Source organism: Sturnira hondurensis, unplaced genomic scaffold, assembly GCF_014824575.4.
Source record: "Sturnira hondurensis isolate 20B ecotype Veracruz unplaced genomic scaffold, ASM1482457v3 Scaffold0018525, whole genome shotgun sequence".
Lineage (NCBI taxonomy): Eukaryota > Metazoa > Chordata > Mammalia > Chiroptera > Phyllostomidae > Sturnira > Sturnira hondurensis.
In genome coordinates, this window is record NW_028091156.1 from 5,663,608 (window position 1) to 5,685,164 (window position 21,557).

General features: G+C 51.2%; 1 protein-coding gene across 1 annotated transcript; it reads right to left on the reverse strand.

Annotated features, from left to right (window-relative positions):
- Positions 1 to 1,320: 1,320 nt before the first annotated feature.
- On the reverse strand, positions 1,321 to 21,462 carry MTARC1 (mitochondrial amidoxime reducing component 1). The gene is made up of 7 exons (XM_037069370.1): positions 20,072 to 21,462; positions 16,648 to 16,821; positions 11,349 to 11,559; positions 8,001 to 8,039; positions 7,831 to 7,892; positions 7,668 to 7,739; positions 1,321 to 2,705 (listed from the first exon to the last, which is right to left on the reverse strand). Exons 1-7 carry the CDS (start codon positions 20,365 to 20,367, stop codon positions 2,576 to 2,578), a joined length of 984 nt encoding a protein of 327 aa, XP_036925265.1. The 5' UTR covers positions 20,368 to 21,462; the 3' UTR covers positions 1,321 to 2,575.
- Positions 21,463 to 21,557: the final 95 nt, after the last annotated feature.

The window sequence follows — 21,557 nt, forward strand, 5'->3', positions numbered from 1 at the left end:
GATTCTGAGGCCGTTGGAACCTCTGTCCTCGAATAGCTTTCCCCGCACTCTGAGGAAGGAAAAAGGGGTGCCCCCGCCATTGGAGGATTACCCTGCGATGCAGGAAGACAACAGGTCTGCACGCAGTGTGGCCTTTGCCCAGGTGGGGTGTGCCCTGGGGAAGTGCCTACGAGGGTCAGAAATTCATGTCCAAGGTGTCTCGCTTGCCCAGCTACAAACATCCAGGCGCAGCCCCCCAACTAGCCTTGAGTTTCTCATTGGTTTCTAACTCTTGGCTACCCTCGGAAAGCCAATATTCACATAGTTTCTTAAACCCTGTGGGTTCCCCAGGTCCCATTAGTAATGCTTTTGTGCTGAACTCTTATTTTTGCCGCACTCTATCTGTAGGTTCAATAATAAAGTGAACTTATGGTGGGGGGAGTAGGATGAGCCAGGTTACTTGATTCTTTTAATTCTTCACCTCACAGCAAGTGGGCAGAGAACAAATGGCAATGATTCACCGACCAGAAAACACATATCCAGGCACCTATTAACTTGTTGTTTTACCTTCAAGCTAGGCTCAATTCCAACAATTTCTGACCCCTTTTATAAAACCAGTGAAAAATGCACAGCTTTGGGGGGGGGGGGGTACAGAAACATGGCTACCTGGCACCCTTTCAAAAACAGGAGTTTGCTGGGGCTGCTGTGTGAGCAAGTCATGTCTGCAAGCCCCGGGCCACAGAATTAGTGGCTTCCCCTTTGTCCTTACCTGAGCCAGCTTTCAAGGCCTGCCTCAGAGCCCAGGAGTTAATAAGATCTGAAACTACTCAAAGTAGCTTCCTGTTATTTACATTTTTGAAACTTTTTTGCCATGATTTTGTCAACTTCCTAATAATACAATCAAAGGACAAAACGGTGATGATATACTTTGTCGGGATGTAGTTACCTCATTCCATCAACAGAAAAAGTAGATATTGGGGTTTTTAATATATAAAAAGTAATTGCATTTCTATACACCACAGTAAGATATTACCTCACACATGTTAGAATGGCTACTACCAAAAGGACAAGAAATAAAAACTGTTAACAAGAATGTGGAGAGAAGAGAACTTTTTTGTTGTTTGTTTAGTTTTGTTTTGAATTGTTGTTCAGGTCCAGTTTTCTGCCTTTTACCCCCATCCCAGCCCACCCCCCTCAGCCCTCCCCACTTCCTTCCCATCTCCACCCCCCCTTGTCATTGTCCATGTGTCCTTTTCCCCTGAAATTCCCTCCCCTGTCCCCTCTGGTCACTATCAGCCTGTTCTCAATTTCAGTGTCTTTGGTTATATTTTGCTTTAGATATTGGGTTTTAAATGAATGGACCTATGTATTCCTCTTCTCCCATGAGAGGTCTTCAGTGGCTTATTTCGAATCACACGATCATGTTTGTTCATATCCGTGGATTTCAGAAGTTTCTCACCCTGAACTTGAAGATGGGTGCCCAGTCACGCGCTGATGGGGCTGCAAGGGTCCAGGAACACTCTGGGACAGTGCAGCCACCCTTACAGAAGCGCATATGACTCTGGCAGAGACACAGAAAACACCTGGAGGGTACCTGGCTTCTTAAAAAAAAAAAAAGCTAGAATAGAAAACTAAAACCCACCCACAGGTTGGTTGGTTTGTTTTTTGTCTTTGCAACAGCATGGCCCGTGCTGCCCTTCAGTGCCACTAGATGGCACCACCCTGTCAAGAAGCTCCCTTTGGGTTCTCACCTGCGGAGGCGCCCAGTCCTTTCCTTCCTGGGCAACATCAAAGGGCATCTCAGACAACATCCAACCAGGGGTCTCCCCCTCCGTGGTGCTGCTGGTCACTGTCACCTGTCAGGAGCAGCTCTGGATCATGAGTTGGAATGTGTTTGCCCGCAGGGGCATTAGGGTGGGTCTTGCTCTTCACTTGTTTCTTTATCAGCGTGTGACAGCCACCTTGCGGTCACGGGCAGGATGTCCAGCCTGACACTGCTGCCGTCCCACAGCCCAGAGGCCACGTGCTGAGGAGGGCTCATCAAATCTTCAGGGACACTGACTGAGGGGCAGCCGAGCCAGATCCAAAATCTGTTGTTCTCCGATTTCCTTTCAAAAGCCAGCTGGGGGCGAAGTGATATCCCAGCCTTATTTGGGGAGGTATTTAAGTTCCATTGCCTGCCCCCCCCCCACACGCGGCAATAAAACCTTCCAGAACGTTCCAGAACATTCCCCTCACTCGCCCACTCTTCCTTCCTCTTTCTCTTCTCTTTCCCCAGGGAGAGATAATGGGGTGATGGAGGTTAGAGTTCTGGGTAGACGAATGTAGAAGAAGGAGAAAGAATTGTTCCACAATCGTAGTTAAACACGGTTTCAGAATCTTGTCATTTTAAGTGACTTCTTGACGTCCTGCTTTGTTATTGAGAGTGCATTTCTCTGCTTGGAGCACCAGGACATCCAAAAGAGGAAAGACTTGGAAATCACAGATCTAAATCACAGAAAACTCGGAGGGATCCGTTCCCAAACGCTGTTCTGCAAGAACTGGCATTTTTGAGGACATCTTTTGAGGACATCTGATATTCCAGGACCTGTGGTTCCTATGACTGGCCCAGCAGGTACACGGGGTCTCCCACTTTGATTGTCCCCAGGTTTTCCAGAACAAAGTACTGTCCGAAGAGAGGTGATTTTCCATATAATTTTTGTTCAGACGGGTCACACAGGCGGTAACTACAGTAGGAGAGAGATTAGGATGAGTCACCGCCACGGATGAGCAAGAACTCAACCCGCAGGGGGTTTTCCTGTGGGTGGCGCAGAGAATCCACCCAACCGTGCCATCCCCATCAAAGTCTAGCAGAACAGCGCCTCCCCGTGCACACGCTGCAGAACTGCAACCAACCACCAGATCCTCACCTCCTTTTTCCACGCATGTTGACTGTACTCCCCATGTGTAGACCTATGCTACCACCTTCCTTTCCCCAGACATCTCTCCTCCTGACTCCTCACATCTGTCACCAGGACCACCGTCCCACTAGTCACTTTGAGCCCATCTCTTACACCTCTGCCCTGGCTTTCCACAGCGGGTGCCTGGTGGCCCAGTCCCCAGATTCCTCCTGCACCCCACTCTTTGCACTTGCCCCCCCTTCTGCCACATCACAAGCTTGCTCCAAGCAGGCTCCGACTGTGGTATAACTTCTCACCCAGCCTCTCTCCCTCCTCCTCCCGCCCCCTCCCTTCCAATTCTTATTCTTACCCCGGCCTGATCATTTCCCAGCCTGGAAACTTTCAGTGGCTCCCCAGTGCCTACAGAGCAGCACCCCAACTAGGCAGCCTAGTGTCCACGGGCCCTCCCTGGCCCTAGTCAGCCTCTGCAAACCTGTCACCCCCTGTCCCTTGATTTGCATCATGCATCTTGGCAGCACTGCCCTGGACTCCTCTGGGTCCCAACCTCTTTGCATTTTACTGGGTCGATGGGACGCCCCGCCCCAGTCCCCACGCACTCAATTTCTACCCTGTCCTCAACGCCCAGGTCAAATGGCGCATTCCCAGGTAGGAAGAAGCCCAGGAGACCCCAGCCAGGAGTATCAACCCTGCCTCAGTTTCCCCTGCCTGGGCCTGGAACACTCACAGGTCTGGTCAGGTAGCATCAGGACACATGTCTCTGTTCTGCCAGATGGGGAGTCCCTGGAGAGCACAGCAAGTCCTCTGTGCTGCTCCTACCCAGCGTGGGCCCGGTGTCCCCATAGGCCCTAGTCGTTCGCAGAACGGACAAATGTGTCGGTGAGCGAAGTCCTCTGTGAGCAGTGGTATGGACATCTTTGTCAGAGAGAGAAGGCCAGAGGCCCCAGGGAGAGCAGACGTCTGGGAATAACATGGCAAGAGGCTCCCTGCTCTTCCCTCCCCCGGGAGAGAGTTGTCTTTCAGTGCCTTACTTAAACTAACTCCAACTTCCATCACTTTAATAGGTAAAACACTTTTTACAGAAAGCATCTATCGCATTGTATCATGCTTGGAAAAACAAAACAAAACAGAACAAAACAAAAAAACTGTTGCAACAACTCGGTCCCAGTTGCTTTCTCCAAGTCAGAAACAGAAACGGCTAATGAGAAGACACTGAGGGTCGAATTTCTGTAGTTAGGTTTCTGCCCTGACCTTGGCCCCCGGGCTCCCAGGCGCCTCTCCTGGCCTGCCTCTCCTCTGTCAGTGTGCAACACCAGGGACACCTGGGGATCTGTGTAGGTCGGAGGGTGTCCTCTTCAGGATCGGGGGGGCAGGGATCAGCTGCTTTTGTGACTTAGGGTGTCCCCTCGCCGCCAGGCTCTGTGGTCTGGGCTTCTGATCATCCCGGCGAGGGACCCGAGACTCACAGCCGTGTGCATCACCCATGGACAGTTTATAAAGGACATCACACCTGTCATCTCTCAGTCTTTGCAACAGGCCTACGTGGAAACTATGTAGGGATGGGGATGGGGAAGACCCCATGGAGGGGGTCTCAGGGGAGTAACTGACTCACCGGAGACCTCAGATCTAAGGGGTTGGGCTGGGGCTGGAACCCAGGCCTGGGTAACTCCACAACCAGGCTTTCTGTCACGGATGTGGCCCTGACACCCACAGACCTGGTGAGTACATGCAGGGGCCTGGCAAAGACGGAGATGAGCGACATCTGCTCGTCCACGCAAAGGGGTAGCCACTCAGGGGTTTCACCTGACCCCGCTCACCAACCACTCACATCACACTAAGTGCCCCCCCACCATCCCCACGGTGGCTTTGGAGTGGAGGGAGCCAAAGGAGCCCTTTAATGGCAGCGGGTAGAGCAAGGGGGTAGGTTTGTACAAGCACAGCTCTGGTTACCTGACTCGCAGGTGGTGGTCCACTGAACTGTTTTGGAATAGAAATGGAAGCACTACAGGAGAGGAGTGTGGCCCTCTGTGGCCCAGCCAGCCTGGCTTCCCTAGGTGAACCTCTGGCCAGGCCCACCCAACCCAATTCTTGCCCCACCTCCAGCTCCTGCTAACACCTCCCGCCAGCAAGGACTCCATCAATGAGGTCAGCAGCGCCCTCTTGTGGGCATGAGGAGGTATCGCAAGCGGTGATGAAGTCCTGTGCCCCCCCCAAGCTTTTTGCTTGGACAAAGAAACAAAGAAGTCAAGGGACTTAATGTCACACAATGAGCAGGTGATGCTCCAGATCAGGGTGGGGTGTGTCACTGTCACTGTGTCTTCCTCCCTGTAGCTCAGCACAGTGCAAGCTAACACGTGGAGCCAGGGCCCAATGCCCTCCTCACAGTATTCATTCATCCGAACAGGCTCTCTCCTTTCTGTGAGGAGCAAGATACTTGGAGGCAAGAACGGTGACCTCCTGTCACTCTGTAAGCGTGGGAGCCACTGCCCTCAAGAAAGGAAAGACTAATTCCTGACTGTTTCACAGACCAAGGTCCCCATAGCCTCTGGCCTGCGGGTGACCGGCCAGCAGAGGTCTCCACGGCCCCTGGACACCACGAGGACACAGAAGAGGGAGGGAGGGGACGCTCTGAGCATCCCGGCCTGCGCCGGGAGGGCATTCTGGACGCCGCGTCTGCTTTACTTCCCCAGATTTACGTCACACCGCTGCTTTCTCTGCAAGATGTATGGTTACCTGTCCTGGGAGAACATCAATTGCTACCACACTGGCAACTTAAATCTCAGTGAACGGTAGGAGAAGACACCCAGTCTGGCCGCTCTGTCTCCTCGGGGCTTAGGGACAATTGCGAGAGGGGGCTGGGGGTCCGCAGAAAGTCAGCAGAGGATCAGGAGAGCTGGCCGGTCCCTGTGACCCCAGCCTGCCTGTGTTTGGGATCATTTGTCCCCTATAAACACAGGTTCCCAATGTGGGGGGTGCACTGAAGACCCCGAGGAGCAGCCCAAACACATGGCGTCATCCCAGGAAGACGTACCAGGGGCCCAGCCACATGTGGGGGGCAGAGAGAACCAGACATACGATAAAGGACCATGGCCAATTTCCCCAGTCACTTGGCTGGTCTGACACAGTGTCATCCAGTTCTGCCCTGTCTCCCTCTCATTTCCTGGAGAAGAGCACCCAGCCCCTGGGCCAGAGGGGGACCCCGTGATCATCACGTCAGCTGAGTCTAGCAGAGCCAGTGTCCCCCACGGCGAGGGGCCAGCCAGGGTCCTTTCTAGGGCGACAAGACTATCGGCAGAGAGGGCTGGTGCCGACCAAAGGAAACCAAATTGTTGGCCCCGAAACAAAGCAGGAGGTCAGTGAGAGGCCGGAAGAAAGGGGGAGGCAGCAGGACTCACACTCCAGGGGGTGACTCTGGCTCCCTCCCCAGCTCCCCCCTCATGCTCCACAAGTGACCCCTGGGGGCACAAGTCAGGGTCAAGGCCAACCGTCTCAGGGGTGGCTGTGATGAGACCTGACACCCGACCCCGTGACCCTGCACTGCCTCTGGAAGGAGCCAATGAAGACGAGCATCATTAGTTCACGTTCAGCGTCCCGCCAATATCTCATCCCAGATTCGACTGAAGTGCATGGACCCCGAATGGTTCGGACCCTGAACTGTTCGGGCAATGCAGGGTGGTGGTCGGAAATTTAGACAGGACACGTACGAACACACAGGGGTGGGCAGAAGGGGGTTTACAGTTGTGAGTTCGTGAAGCAGAGTTTACTCTTGCACTTAGCAAGAGTTCTTAGCAACTGTATTATTTGTTTGTATTACATCAGTAAACCTACTCTTCCCCACCCCTGTATAGGTTCTTTTCTCAGTTACCCAAAGACTGCTTCCATTCACATTTTGGTTTCCAGACTTCTGGCCTTTTATCTACTCAGGGGCATTTATATAATTTAAAAAGTAAAATTGAATAACAAAAAAGCAAGTCCAGTGGGTGCTATTTCATAGAATCTTTTTAAAAATTCATGTTATCCTAACTTCCTATGAATTAAACTTTTTTTCTAGAATTGTGTCTTTCACATTATGTTTTTTAATGGAAATCTTAAAGGAAACATAAAAGGAGAAAGAAGAGGGCAAGGAATCCCACAGTTACCACCCAGATTTTATTTCTCAAGAATTGGACGCATGTTTTCCTGTATCCTTTTGTTAAAAGATTTTATTTATTTATCTTTAGAGGGGAAGGGAAGGAGAGAGGGAGAGAAATATCAATGTATGGTTGCCTGTCGTGTGTTCCCTACTGAGAACTGGCCCACAACCCAGGCATGTGCCCTGACTGGGAATCGAACCGCAATCCTTTGGTTCGCAGGCCTGTGCTCAATCCACTGAGCTACACCAGCCAGGGCCTCCCTTTTTTTTTTTTTTTTGGATACAAGTATCTACAGCACATCCCAGATAAGCCACCTCCCCCCACACGTCCACACCTTTCTCCACAGCACACAGATGTTTCGTACATCACCCAAATGTCATCATCACACCTACGACATTTTGAGTATCCCCGAATACTCCATCAGCCATATAATTTGCCCAAATACCTAAATAATTTTAAATTGGTTTGTTTGAATCATGAAATCTCCATGGAAATGAAAACCCTATGTGGGATTTTCATGGGACAGGGGCCCACACGGACAGGAATGTTTCCCGGGTTCTCGGTTACCAGGCGCCCGCCAGCCCCAAGACAGAACGTGTGGTGGGTTTCCCGGCTCCCTCCTGGGGACACTAAATCCCTACCCGCTTCCGACTCCTACCTCTTCAGGGTCTCCAGCGGCTCCTTCCTGCTCATGACGCCGGTGTCAGGGTCCACGGTCGTCAAAATGCACCTGGACACACAGACCCACTGAGCATCATCCACAGGACAGAGTGACCTCGCCCCTCCCGGGCTTCTCCCAGGCAGCGGCCGAAGCACCTTACCTGGAACAAGCCATCACCCGCTGCAGCTCCACGTCCCCAATACGAAGCTCGTTCCACGAATCCTAAAGGATGGAACACGAAGTTCACGGGCGTGCTCCTGAGCCCTTGCCCTGCCTGGCAACTCACGCCGAAGACAGCAGGCTGTGCATCTGTCCTGAGAAGCCACACACCTTCCTGTCCCCCCTTTCTGTGTCTTGGATGATGTCAGTTCATTCACTTGAAGTGAGCTGCTCCCTCTCCTCTTACTTGTCAAGCTGTGATGGAAGGCTGCCTCCTCCAGGAAGCCTCCGGGACTGCCCCTGCTTGACTCCCGAGGCGGGTGGGGAAAGAGGGGGGCAGAGGGGTAGGTGAGAGAGGAGGCAGCTGGAGACTGGTTGTGTCAGACTGGCTGGTGCACAATTAAGGAGGATTAAGACCCTAAAGTCTTTGCACACGTGAGTGAGTCTTGCCTCTCCCCTGGCCGAGGGGAACGAATCAACAGCAGGCTCCGAGGCCTTGCTTTCTCGGCCAGCAACTCACAAAGTGGGCCAGCCCAGGAAGCTCCGCAGCACCTGAGGACAGCTGCCCCGGGGGTCCCGGTGGCCTCCTTTTCAGGACAACTCAAAGCAATCGACTGCACCCCCTGAAACCAAGCAGGGGAGACACGACACCCACATATGAAAAGTTAATGACCAGTGTTCTTTGTAGAGGTGCCGGAAAAGCAAGAAAAGGCCTCGGAAGGTATCACGGCTCCTGCTGGTGGAAGCGTGCTGGCGAGAATTGTCCTGGGGCGTTGGAGGATGAATCTTCAGGATTTGTGGGAGAGGTGGGCCTGTACTGAGTGTCCCGGGCGGAGATTTTGAGAGGGACCAGGAAGCGTGAGGGGGCTCCAGGCAATTGTTAGAAGGGGGGACACTGGGAGACAAGGACATCAGGTAGCAGGGCTGACCTTGGGCTGAAGATCAACACCCATAAAGCTGAACCGCACCTGCCCCTTCCTTTGGTGATCACAACCCAGAGACAGAGTCCCAGACTCAGAATTTTAACTTTCATAGTGTGCACTGTCCTTGGTATGTGCATTGCAGCCTTTTCTCGCAGGTCATGAAACAGGCCTCTTTCACTGCCTGTTTCTAAACAGGCCAGGAAGCTGGGCACCTCGGTTTACAACAGCCCCAGCCTACAATGGACACATTATCCCACCAGGGGACACTGTTGTCAAAGAAAACATCAAAGATCCCACAAGGGGAGAGAGTTCCGGTGAGGAAATCAGTTTAGGAAATATTTCCACAGCTTCTTTTATGTGCAGTAAAAACTGTTAGAAATGGATTCACAGATAAGTTAGGTAAAAAATTCCCCCATATAAGGAAATATTCTACAGTATTTGGCAAAGAGGAAGAAAAGGAGAATCTATCGTATATTTCGTGCAGAGTATGGGCCCAGAGCTGCGTTGAACACCCGGTGGGAAATCTGTGAACATTCCCCTACCAGAGCACAGCAAGTGGAAGGGAAAAGAAATGTGTGGGACCTGGCTGGTGTAGCTCAGTGGATTGAGCGCGAGCCTGCGAACCAGAGTATCGCGGTTCGATTCCCAGTCAGGGCACATGCCTAGATTGCAGGCTAGTTCCCAGCAGGGGACCCACGAGAGGCAACTGTACATTGATATTCTCTCCCTCTCTCCTTCCCTTCCCCTCTATAAATAAATAAAATCTTTAAAAAAGAGAGAGGCTTTGAAGGGGAGCGGCCAACTTCGGCTTTGAAGGGGAGCGGCCAACTTCTCAGAGGAGGTGGCCTGTGATTTGGGACTTTTCAAGAAGGCCAGAGGTCTCTAGCGGGGGTTCAGGGCAGGATTCAAGGTGACCAGCAAGACAGTAGGAGAGGTAAGGGAGTGGACTACGCAGGTGTGTGAGGGAAGGCACGCCAGGCAGAGGCGCCAGCAAGTGCAAAGGTCCTGAGGTGGAAAGGAGGCCAGTGTGGCTGGAGCAGAGTGACAGAGAACAGGAGACTGAAGGACATGGAGCCCCGAGCCAGCAGCGTGGGGCACCACGTGGGGACCTAGTCATCGAGATCCCGTTTTTACCCTTGAAGAGGGACAGGAGCTCAAGAGAGGGTCCTGAATAGGAGAATGACAGTAATGGACATACGGGCTCCCTTTGGCTGATGTGCTGAGGACGGACTGTGTGCAGTGGGCGACGGTCGGGGCGGCAGCAGCAGGACTGGGGTGAGGGGAGGCGATGGCAATAAACCGAGTGAGAGAGGGCAGAGACATGGCCCTGGAGGCAGAGGAGGAGAAGGGGAAGAGGACAGAGCCAGCAAGATGTGTCCACCACCTGAGGACAGGAACTGACAGAAAGAAACCCAAAAGAGGTATTTTCAGTTTGAGGCCTAAGCCAGTACATGGAAGTCAGAACCGCTATACCCTGAGATGGGCGAGACTGGGCAGGGGGGGGTAGGGGGGGGGTGGAGTATTCAGTCCTGGCTCTGGGACACACCGAAGTTGAGATCAGAAATACGGAGCAGGCACTAAGGATATCAGTTAGAAGATCCTCAGGGTAGAGACCATTCCAAAGAACAGACCGAGATGGTCACAGACTGAATGTGTGTGCCTCCTCCCGCCAGATTCTTACGTGAACACTACGCCTCCAGCAGCCACGGCAGAAATGCCGTCTCCCCCAGGAGAGCCATGGGCTAAACAGGAAGGCCCTCTTAAACCAGAGGGAGCATGCTCCAGCACTGTCCTGGGGCCCACACACCTCCCGAGCCCTCTGCTAAGGAAACCGGGCTGCCGGACTCCTCTGCTGCCTGGGAAGTCTCCCCAGAGGCCTCAGAGCCTGAGCTGCGCCCTGAAACCTCCGCCTCATGTACATCTGTATCCCCAACACCGACGGGGGCTCAGCAAATGGAAAAAGCGAGCCTGTGTCGGAAAGGGCCACTAAGTAACACATCTTTAGAAATCACCTAATCGGATGCCAAAGACTCTCGTACCTTAAAAATCAAGGGGGGGTGTGCCGTCTACGCAGAGGTAACACTATGCCTCACAATCTGTTGTTTTGTTCTTCACACTGACAAAGTATTATCTGCTCCTTCCTTTATTACTTCTATGAATAATCTCAATCCATTCAGGACCCTTGGGATTTATGCATATTTATTTATTCATAAACTATAATTTGTAAAGCTTTATATATTCTTTTACTTAGGTTACTGTGTTACCTTCTGCTGTACGCTATTGAATTTAGCAAATGAACAAAAACTTCAACTAAAATAATGTAGCTCTAAGAGAGAAGTCCCAGGGTTTNCACCATTTTGAAACGCTCAGAGCACCGGCAGCTTAATACATAGCCAGGTAGTTGCTTGGAGCCAAAAATGCAAGGCTCTCCCCTGATACATAGATGATGCTGCTGAGGGAAGAGCTATGTTTTTGCCCGTTGCTATGGCCTGCGGGCCGCCCAGCAAAACAGCACAGCTGAGCCCGGCAACATGCACCCTGTCTGTCTGATGGGCTGGCGATGGACGGATGGTGTTCAGCTCCGGAGGGAGCCTGCCTTCCAAAGGATGCCCCCAAGGCCAAAGCCAAGGGATGAGCCTCTGACCTGGTCTGTGGGCCGGAATACGTCCTGTATTTGGTGACACTTCCTAGGTCGCATGTGGGGCTCGAAATGCACCAGGCGGTAGGGCTGGGTCTTCAGGAAGGCGGTGATCCAACGGGCGGCCACCTCGCCACAGTCCCTGCCCTGGATCTCCAGGCCGTGGACTCTGCAGGGGTGGCAGGAGCAAAGAACGGCCGTGGCTTGGAAAATCTGGACATCCTACCACGCCCTGCCCATATCAGAAAAGCCTCAACAAACTGTGATGTCGCTGTCATTCTGAAACCGGAAAAGACACCGGAGTTTGGGCTGCCTGTCACTACCAAACCAAATAAGCAAGGACAGCAATTGAATCTTTATGGGCGCTTTATTCAGGTGGCCGGCGATCTGAGAAGATGACAGGTTCATACCCTCACAGACCATCTCCTCGTCTTTTCTTTCCAGGCCAGGGTTTTTAGAGCAGGGAATGAACAAGGTGTGATGAAGGCTTTGGAAATTCAGGGAGGGTGAGGTAGAAGAAGCTGAAACATTCCTGCCCTGGGCAGTTAGCTGCTTCCCAGGGGCAGGGGGTCATTCGCCCCTCCCTGAAACACAATGGCCTGGATGCCTCCACTGGTCCCCAGGCAATGATCTTCTAGCCTGTGCCCCAGGACGTGGGCTGTGTTCCCAGGAGCCAGGGTGGGCCTTATTTGTAGTTTCTGAAACAAAAGCTTTAACATACACATTACTTGCCAGGCTTATAACTATTCACCTTAAACTAAAATTTTCCAACTCTTAAGTCCCCTATCAATTCCTAAATTATCAGGAGACACAATTTTACCCTGTTCCTGCCTCCGTGAATGAATATCCAGTTTTTTTCCCATTTATTGAAGAGACTGTCCCCTCCCCACGGATTATTCTTGGCTCTCTTAGCAAATATTAGCCAACCATATAGGCGTGGATTTCTCTCTGGGCGCTTGATTCTGGTCCATTGATTGACTGTCTAGATTTATGCCAGGACTGTTTTGATTATTATTGCTTTGGAGTATAGTTTGAAATGAGGAAGTGTGATGCCTCCAGCTTTGTGGGTCTTTGGTGATTCTCTGCACATTTTAGGGTGATATTCTTTTCTTTCTGTGAGAAAATGCCATTGGGATCCTGATAGGGATTGCATTCCATCTGTGGATGGCTTTGGGTAGTAGGGGCATCTTAACAAAATTCATTCTTCCAATCCATGAACACGGGATATCTTTTCCTCTGTTCGTGTCTTCTTCAATGTCTTTCATCAGCGTCTTAGAGCTTTCAAAGCTCAGATTTTTGGCCTCACGGGTTAAAATTATTTCTAAGTATTTTATTGTTTTTGATACATACTATTGTGAATGGGATGGATTTATTTATTTATTTTCAGATATGTTATAGTTAGTGTTTAGAAACACGAGTGATTTCTGTATGCAGATTTTTTTTATGCTGCAACTTCACTCAATTTGTTGAGTAGTTCTCACCCTCTTTTGGGGGAGTCCTTAGGATATTCTCTATATAAGATATTTTTATCTGCAAAAAATTTTTATTTCTTCCTTCCTACCCACTCTAAATTGACCTCCTAACAGTCAGAGGGCTGACGGACGCATGCTATGGGGGATAATGAGGTCCTGTTATTGATAAACACAGGAGCATCTATCTGCCTTGCTCTTTGCTGAGTCAAGAGGAAGAATAAATAGAAGGTACAAAATAAAAACACCAAAATTCATCCACTCCAGTGCCTGTTAGCTTTCAAAGTAGTCACCTTGGGAAGCAAAGTAATCATTCTAACATTAGTCCTATGGGGGGCGGGGTGGGCTCTGTGGCCACACCATGGATGAGAGTAATTCTACCAAGACGTGATCTACTTGGGGAGGAAAGGTGGCCAATCTCTCAGAGGAAAATGGCCTTGAGCCTGTTCCTCAATGGGCTTTAATGGGTTTTTATTGGGTTTAATTTGCATAAGAATATAGGGTGGAAAGCTCATCAATCATTGTCAGGCAATCATGATCAACTAGATAACATTCAAGGAACTATGAGGGCTTATTCTGCATCAGGGTCAGATAGCTAAAGGGCCATAAAACTTTGGGAATCAAACTCATCTTACGCTTGGACCCTTACCAGAAAATTGAGAGCATTCTTAGCAAAGCAGGTTTCACAGGATTTTATGCATTCTTTCTTTGGCCCAATCACCTGGGGAAACTGCCCATTCTAGCTCAGGGTTGCACCCACCCCCGGCATTGTTTCAGGATTAAGTCAGGTGCGGGATTGGGCAGGCAAGAGATTAGGAGACTTTTTACAAAGAGAATGAGGATTCAGGCTTTGTCAAAGCCAAGCGGTGAGGGTCCATCACCCCCTTTTTCTATAGCCCCCCAAGTCCTTCCCTGATGGCCCCATCATGACCATGCCTGTCTTAGGTCGTCCTTCCTTTGAGTGATCTTACCCATCATTGGCTAATCAGTCATCCCCCCGGGGCCAGGCAGGGTAAAGTAAAGGGGCAGAGGCCGCACTCCTGCTGGGAGGATAAGTTTTATCTCCTTAGTGGCTTCTGGTCCCAAGTGATAGGGGACTTAAGAGTTGGAAAATTTTAGTTTAAGGTGAATAGTTATAAGCCTAGCAAGTAATGTGTATGTTAAAACTTTTGTTTCAGAAACTACAAATAAGGCCCACCCTGGCTCCTGGGAACACAGCCCACGTCCTGGGGCACAGGCTAGAAGATTATTGCCTGGGGACCAGTGGAGGCATCCAGGCCATTGTGTTTCAGGGAGGGGCAAATGACCCCCTGCCCCTGGAAGCAGCTAACTGCCCAGGGCAGGAATGTTTCAGCTTCTTCTACCTCACCCTCCCTGAATTTCCAAAGCCTTCATCACACCTTGTTCATTCCCTGCTCTAAAAACCCTGGCCTGGAAAGAAAAGACGAGGAGATGGTCTGTTAGGGTATGAACCTGCCATCTTCTCAGATCGCCGGCCACCTGAATAAAGCGCCCATAAAGATTCAATTGCTGTCCTTGCTTATGGGGTTTGGTAGTGACGGGCAGCCCGAACTCTGGTGTCTTTTCCAGTTTCACAAGGTCTTTTTACTTAGCTTTAGCCAATGGAGGGGGCTTACTGCTTCTGAAACCAGGAGGGTGGCTCCCAGCATAACCCTAACCAATCCAGAAAACTGCCAAGCACTGAGCCCTGCTACTTTAGGTCAAATAAATAAATAAAGCTCCCCCCCAAAATCCAAATATTCCTAAAACCTCCGATAGAAATAATGTTGCCTAAGTAATCCTTACAAAGGCCCTAATTCTCTGTACCCTAAATGTGGTTGGCATGACTTGTGCAAAAATCAAGTCACAACCTCCATCACGAAAACAGGTGCGCTGGCTATGGTTGTGACCTTCTCAAGGTGACCCTGAGGCCTCCCAAAAGTCAACACAAATCTTTAGGAAATGGTGGCCTGAAGTTACAACTCCTGCACAAGAGAATGACCTGGGCTGTAATAAACCCCAGTCCAACAGGTTCTGGACATCCTGGCCTAAGAGTTTCAGCATTTCTCAGTTTGCAGTTTCCAAAAATGCTCTTGTTTAGTTCTTTGGGGCGCAGCCCAAAGCCCGTATGGGATCAAGAAAAAGTTTTCACGTCACTGCAAATGCATCAGAAATTACATGAAAATAATTTTCACAGCAAGAGAGAAGGGGCAGGTGCCTAACCGTGGCAGACGAGCAGGAACCCGGATACACACAAACACAAAAGAGAAACCGCAATGGGCATATTAAAAATGCAAATTAAATCAACCAGATATTTTCCCCACACAAATGGCAAAATATTTTTGAGCATGATGGTCAGAATGTAATTAGGGGAAGATGCCCAATCATTGTCTGTGGCAGTACAGCTGGTGACCATTCTGCAAAAACAATTCAGCAACATGTAGCAAAAAGCTGAGGGGACCCATACTGTTGCTTCTAACAAAATGACTGCTAAAATTTTCCCCTAAGGAAGTAATAAGAGAGGTGGACAAAGGTTTATGCTGAGATATTTATCACCGTCTTCTTCATACTTGGAAAAAAATGAAAAATAATTCAAATGTTTAAATTGGGGGACACCCACATAAGGAAATACTGTGCCAGCATGAAAAATGGTATTTTTGAAGGTTTCTTGACAATATGGGAAAATATCAGTGTCTCGACGTAAGTAGATAACAGCATGCAAGACTCTGATTTTTTTGTATGGCTTCAATTTGGTTTTAAATGTATTAGCCATAGAAACAGAAAGAAAATATGTTAAAATATTAACTACTGTTATTTCAGGTGGATTTCGTTTCTCTTTTGGAAGGGCAGTATTTTCTAATTTTTCAGCTATGAATGTATATTTGAAATCAGAAAAAAACCCACCAAATTATAATAGAAGTGTATTATTATGTTTACAACTCCAGGGCATTATAGAAATTATCATTGGCGCTGCCCTCAATGAACTTCTGCGGGGGGGGAGGTGGGGTCTTCAGACATTTTTCAGCTAACTACGTTTTTGGATGTGATACATTCTACAATAGGTTATGTGTGGTTACATTCAGCATTCTTAGTCAAAAGCCAGAAACTGGAAAAAAGAATAGCTAGGCCAAATTTTAATCTTCCCATAAGAGGATACAAAAATCAACTCTAGGCATGACTTGCGAGAAGCGACGCCACTTTTCCTGGAATTGCTGTCTCCACGGAGCTCATCTGACGGTGGCAGACCAGAGACTTCGCACAGAGGGGCTCCCAGCTGACTCCCCACGCTCCGTGGGGCTCGGACCCCCGGGGGAACCTGTAGGTTGGATCGCTCTGCAGGTAGCAGTGGCTCATTTCTATTTTGGAACCTACATCTCACGAGTCAGAGAGCCATTTGTGACCTCTTGCTGGGACTGGGAAGGATCCTGGTCACCCAGGCAAAGCAGGGCAAGTCCCAAACCGCACACAGATCTAATCTCACCTCGCCCAGGCCAGTCCCCCCAGTCACCCCCTCTGCATTCTGGTTCTCTAGGCTTTGGTGGTGCTATTTGTCCCTGCACTTTTGTCCCCAGGGTTTTCTCACATAGGACTTTGATGTCTGTCACCCCCTCCTTGTCCCTCCTCCCTTTAGAGTGTCAGGATGCTGAGGCCTGGCCCCCACATGCGGTGCCCTGGCACTCACGGGCGCATTTCTGACCACCTCTCTCAGGATGCCCTCCGTTATTCGAGCTTTCTCGACACTGTGTGCCTAGACACTGTGCCAGGGCTAAGGACGGCCGTTCCCTTACCTGCACTTCAACACTGCGCCTGTAGTGGGCGTCCTGAGGGGCAGCAGCAGGTCCTCCATGGAGGGTGCATGGAGGGTCAGGGTGTCCCCCTCACTGGTCACGGAAATCAGGACCAGGCGAGGTTCCTGGCGAGCGGTCACCATGTTCCCCGTCTCATTGATCACCAGCCAAAACCTGCCATGTTCAAACCAGGAGATGTGTACGGGCCCCCATGACAGGCCGCGAGTCAACGGGACCTTCGGTCACGACTGTCCTCTCTGAATCCCTCCCAGTGAGCCTGGGGTGTGTGCGTGTGTGACTTTGTGTGTGTCTGTCTGTCTGTCCGAAACATCAACTCGGCAGCCCAGCCAGACTGAGTCTGTCAGTCCACTTCAAAGGGTTGAATAACCACTGGAGCATCTGACGTGATTTCTAGAGGGCATTCCAAGCTCCTCAGTGAATTCTATGTTCATCTCAACTGCCAGAGAGCCTGACCACTTTCATTCAACTGACCCCACGGAAGTGACGGTTATGGATTTCCCAGAATGACGTGGAGGGCCCGCAGTGCCTGACACGCAGTAGGCGCTGGGATCCCGCTTGTTGAAATCACAGCGCTGTTGCTATATCATTCACAGAGCTTGGAGCTCAGCTGGCCGCCTTCAATGCCACATGCACCTTCCCAGATCCACCCTCCTCTTTAAAGAAAATTAATGCTTCTGCATTCAGAACTGTGAATTCTGCCATTTATGGAAAAGTCTATTGCTGATATGGACCATATTACTTCTGGCCAGTACTCCTGGTCTAGAGGTACTTACCACAAGAGAAAAAGAAGGAGAAATAAGAGCCATAGAAAGAACCATTTTCAGAAAACGAACAATGGTAAACACAGCGCTGCTTTGGTCATTTCGACTCACACGGGACTGGTTGAGCACCAGTGTAGAAGTGAGCTCGTGCTTTGGGGGTCTGTAGGTGAACGGAAAAATCCGGCAGGTGCTTTGGGTCGTCACCTCCAGCCAGTGATGGTGGTCCAGGTGTGCGAGTAACGAGCAGAAAGAGGTTAAGGTAAGCCTTTTCTGGAACCGGGAGATGGAGCTCTGGCCTGAGCCAGATCCCCGGGACCAGCACACGAATGTCCTTTCTAGTAGTTCTCCCTAGTCACGACGGCAGTCTGCTCTTTCTAAAAGACGAATCTGATCACGTCACCCCTCTGGCCAAGTCCTTCCGTAGTTCCCCCTCTCAGGATAAAACCCGAACTCTTCAGCGAGGCAGGAACTGTTCGCCTCCCCGTGCCCTCACACTGGCTGGCCTTTCACTTTCCTTTTCATTGTTGATTGCAGTGATGTATATGCATGCACGTGTGTATATGTATGTGTATGCACACATATACATACACATATATGCAATGTGTGCGCACACATATTTACACGCAGCATCAACGACCTGGCACGCTCTGAGGTGTACGCCCCAAAGAGCTGAAAGCAGGACTCAGAGACTTGCCCACCCAGGTTCACAGAGGCAGGGTCACAATGCCAAAGGGTGAGACGACTCAGTGCCCATCAATCATTCCTTTTTTAAAATGATTTCCAATGCACAACTCAGCGGCACTAGGTACACTCACAGCATTGCGCAACCTCCACCGCCATCTACGTCCGAACCCTTTCATCATGGCGAACAGACGCTCTGTACCCACGAGGCAGCGGCCCCCCGTTGCTCCTCCCCCAGCCTGGTAACCTCTAATCCAGCTCCACGAATTTGCCTGTTTTACCTAGTTCGTGTCAGTGGACGCATGTAAGATTGTTTTTCTTTTGTGTCTGCCTTATTGAACATAATGTTTCCAAGACTTGGCTACCCTACAGCATGTATCAGAACCTCGTTTTGGGGGCAGAATTATACGCCATCGTGCGCACACACGCGTTGTTCATCCCGCCATCTGACGACAGAACTGAGTTGACGCCACCTGTCGGCCCCTGTGAATTATACTGCAGGGAACTGGTGTACGAGTGGCTTTTCAAGTCCCTGCTGCCGACTGTTTTTGGTGAAGAGTCAACACCTTGGAGTTCACCAGCCTTTGCCCCAGCGTACCCATCCTCTCAAATGCATGGTCTTGACCCAGCAAACTCCTTCTTTCTAGAATGTTCGTCTCCCAGCTTGTGTGTCTGGGAAATTCATAATTACTCTCAAATTTTCCGTTCAAGCTCCAATGTCATTCCTGACCACACTGAACAGTTGCTGGGGCTCCTTTCTCTGGGTTCCCTAGCACTTGTCCCATTGAGTGAGTTGTCACAGAGGTCTGGAAGCCTTTGGTTACATCTTTTGGCTACATTTCTTGGCAACATAACAATAGAGAACTTACCATCATTTCTGGTACAAATGCCAGCTCTTCTTATTATCCACTGTAATGTGAGCTCAATACATTTTTCTGAATTGATGTTGCAAAATTACAATGGCCTTTTGCCTCTGAGCCTGCCAAAATCAAATCCTACCATCTTTCAGCGTCTGCTGAAAACAAGGTTTCTGCTGAAACCCTGGCATAGCTGGGATTCTTGGCTCCTTTCCTGAAGCAGAGATGCATAGCTCACCTTTCAGATGTCTCAGGAATTGCCCTCTGGCTGGGGAGCTGGGGGAAGAGTCACAGCCCCTCAGACTGCAGGTCACCCACAGAAGCTGTGAGGGCTGCTTTGGGGAGCAAGGAGTTTGAGGTGCAGCCTTGCAATGAGGCCTGGAGATGGCCCAAAACCAGACCCAGAAGAGGTCAAAGGCACTTGCTCTGGGCCTTTGTGACCTTTGCTGAACCCCAGGAATGCACAGAGTGTGCCGACCCAGGTAGACCAACAAAACCACTATCCTACAAAGTCACAGTGCGCGCCAGAAAACCAGCCACAGTCCTGAGTCCACTGCAGTGTGGCTGCAAATCTCAGCTTCTCAACCCATAAAAGCGTGCTTGAGAGAACTGGGGGCAATAACCTAGGCAACAGCACTTTTTAAGCAGAATCGTCAGCTCTAACTGCTGTTCTTTCCACGTGATCCTGTGTTCGGCTCAGCTCTGGTGCTCGTTGAGGGCTGGGCTTGGGGCCTCCAAGCTGCCCCAAGTTCTCAAGGGACCGTGACTAAAATTATTGCCACGGGGACCAATCCTGGGTCTAGCTTCTGCTAGAGGAGTTTAATTAAGTTCATGAGCACTGGCTGACACCTGGGGACAGAGGCCACACCTCTTCAGGAGCAAACCAGGTGAACGAGGTGGAAAGACAGCCACCAGGGGAAAGCAGGTCGGGACCCTGGGGTGTGCTTCTGGGAGGAGAGGGAACACTCTTCCCTTTGTCCCTGTCCCACCCAGCTCCCGGTTACTGGGAGGATCCGTGACTTCCCGGCCCCACCGCACCCCCAGCAGGTCCTGGGCAGCACCTCACCACCCATCCCCATCCCCAACCCCAGGACTCCACCATACCTGTCTCGCAGGTGCCCCTGGCGCAGCCCCAAGGCGGTGCACTCGGCCTGGCTCACCGCCACCCCCTTGCAGGACTTGATCGGGTAGATCCACAGTTGCGCCACGGTGCCCACCTGCTGCAGCCGCCGCCTCCGCCGCTGCCTGGACTGAGTGCGGCGCCAGACCACTGTCCCCAGCGCCACCGCGGCCAGTCCCAGCCCTGCCACCGCCGCGAACCAGGCGGGCCTGAGTTGCGGGAGTGATCGTGGTGGTGGGACACCGAGGGGGTTCAGCACCGAGGAGCCCACAGCGCCCATAGCTCAACGGTTGTGGGTGGGCCAGGTGGGGAGCTGGGCAGGGTCACCGCTGTCGGAGGTCCGCCCTTCGTCCGACCCTTGGTCCGGAGCCCAGCGGGAGGGCCGTTCCCGGAACCCATGCCTGGCCTATCAGAGCGCCCTTCTCTGGAGGGGTGGGCCCGGGTCACGGGGTGCCAGCGAGCTCGGCCTCCAAAGTCTTCCAGCCGCCGCTTCCACCACTTTCTGTGCCTGCAGCCGCGAGGCGGTGCACTCCCCACTCCGGGCCCCGAGAACCTTGCAAGCGACCCATTGCTTTACATATTCTTGGGTTGTTTACTAAAATAGACAAAAAGAGGCCATTTGAGCACAAAGCGTGATTTCGAGTTAGAAATCAGGCAGCGGCAGAGCCCTGTCCTTGGGAGCGTGGGACGCGGGCGCGCACACGTGGCTTGCCTGGCGTCCAGCTGCCCTGGGCCACCCTCCCTTCGCGCCGCCCCCGCCGGGCCTCCAGGGGCCCGGAGCCTGTGGCCAGCAGGAAACCGGGGAAAACAGATGATCCCCTTTGTCCTATCCATTTCCAATCGCCGGTCACCCTCTCCATCTCCCCACACCCGTGAAATGAAGAATTGTGGTCAGAGGGACAGGTCAGTGTGGCTCCAGCTATTGGGGTGCGTCCATGAGCTCACCTCTTCCAGGAATGAGCTGGAAGGGTCCAACCCCCGCAAAAATGTTGACCGATGTGCGCCCCCTGGGGACAGAGTCAATAACCATACATCTCAGAACATTCAACTGTGTGTATTTGGGTTTCTCTCTGTCCTTCATGTCTCTTCTGCTCTGTTAATGGTTCACTCTCTGGTGAGCACGATTTTTCAATTTCATCATTTCCCAAAGTTACCCCAGGACATAGCTCAGTGAACACCTTCCCCTCACAGGGGAAGGAGGTGAGTTCCAGTCCCAGCAAAGGAAACCAGAGAAGGGACAGCGGCTCCTCACTGGCCACTGGAAGGCTCCTGCCAGTCACCAACCAGCAGCTGCAGATGGGCTGCCCGAGTCCTCCCCGATGTCCCCCGTCCCCACCAACAACAAGAGGTCACGTGTGGGGAGCCCGATTATGTCTCTGCCAGGCCATCAGAAAGGGTGAATGACAAGGACTGAAGTTCTAAGTACAATGACAGAGCCCGGGAAACAGACTCACCCATACCAAATAAAAA

What these genes read in the sequence shown, in the direction of transcription:
- MTARC1 (XM_037069370.1), bottom strand. Translation starts at nt 20,367, where the DNA reads ATGGGCGCTGTGGGCTCCTCGGTGCTGAACCCCCTCGGTGTCCCACCA. An exon ending in GGCGCAGTGTTGAAGTGCAG is followed by an intron (nt 11,560 to 16,647) that starts GTAAGGGAACGG and finishes CCACCCCTGCAG; the next exon opens with AGTCCACGGCCTGGAGATCC. An exon ending in CGGGTGATGGCTTGTTCCAG is followed by an intron (nt 7,740 to 7,830) that starts GTAAGGTGCTTC and finishes CTGTGTGTCCAG; the next exon opens with GTGCATTTTGACGACCGTGG.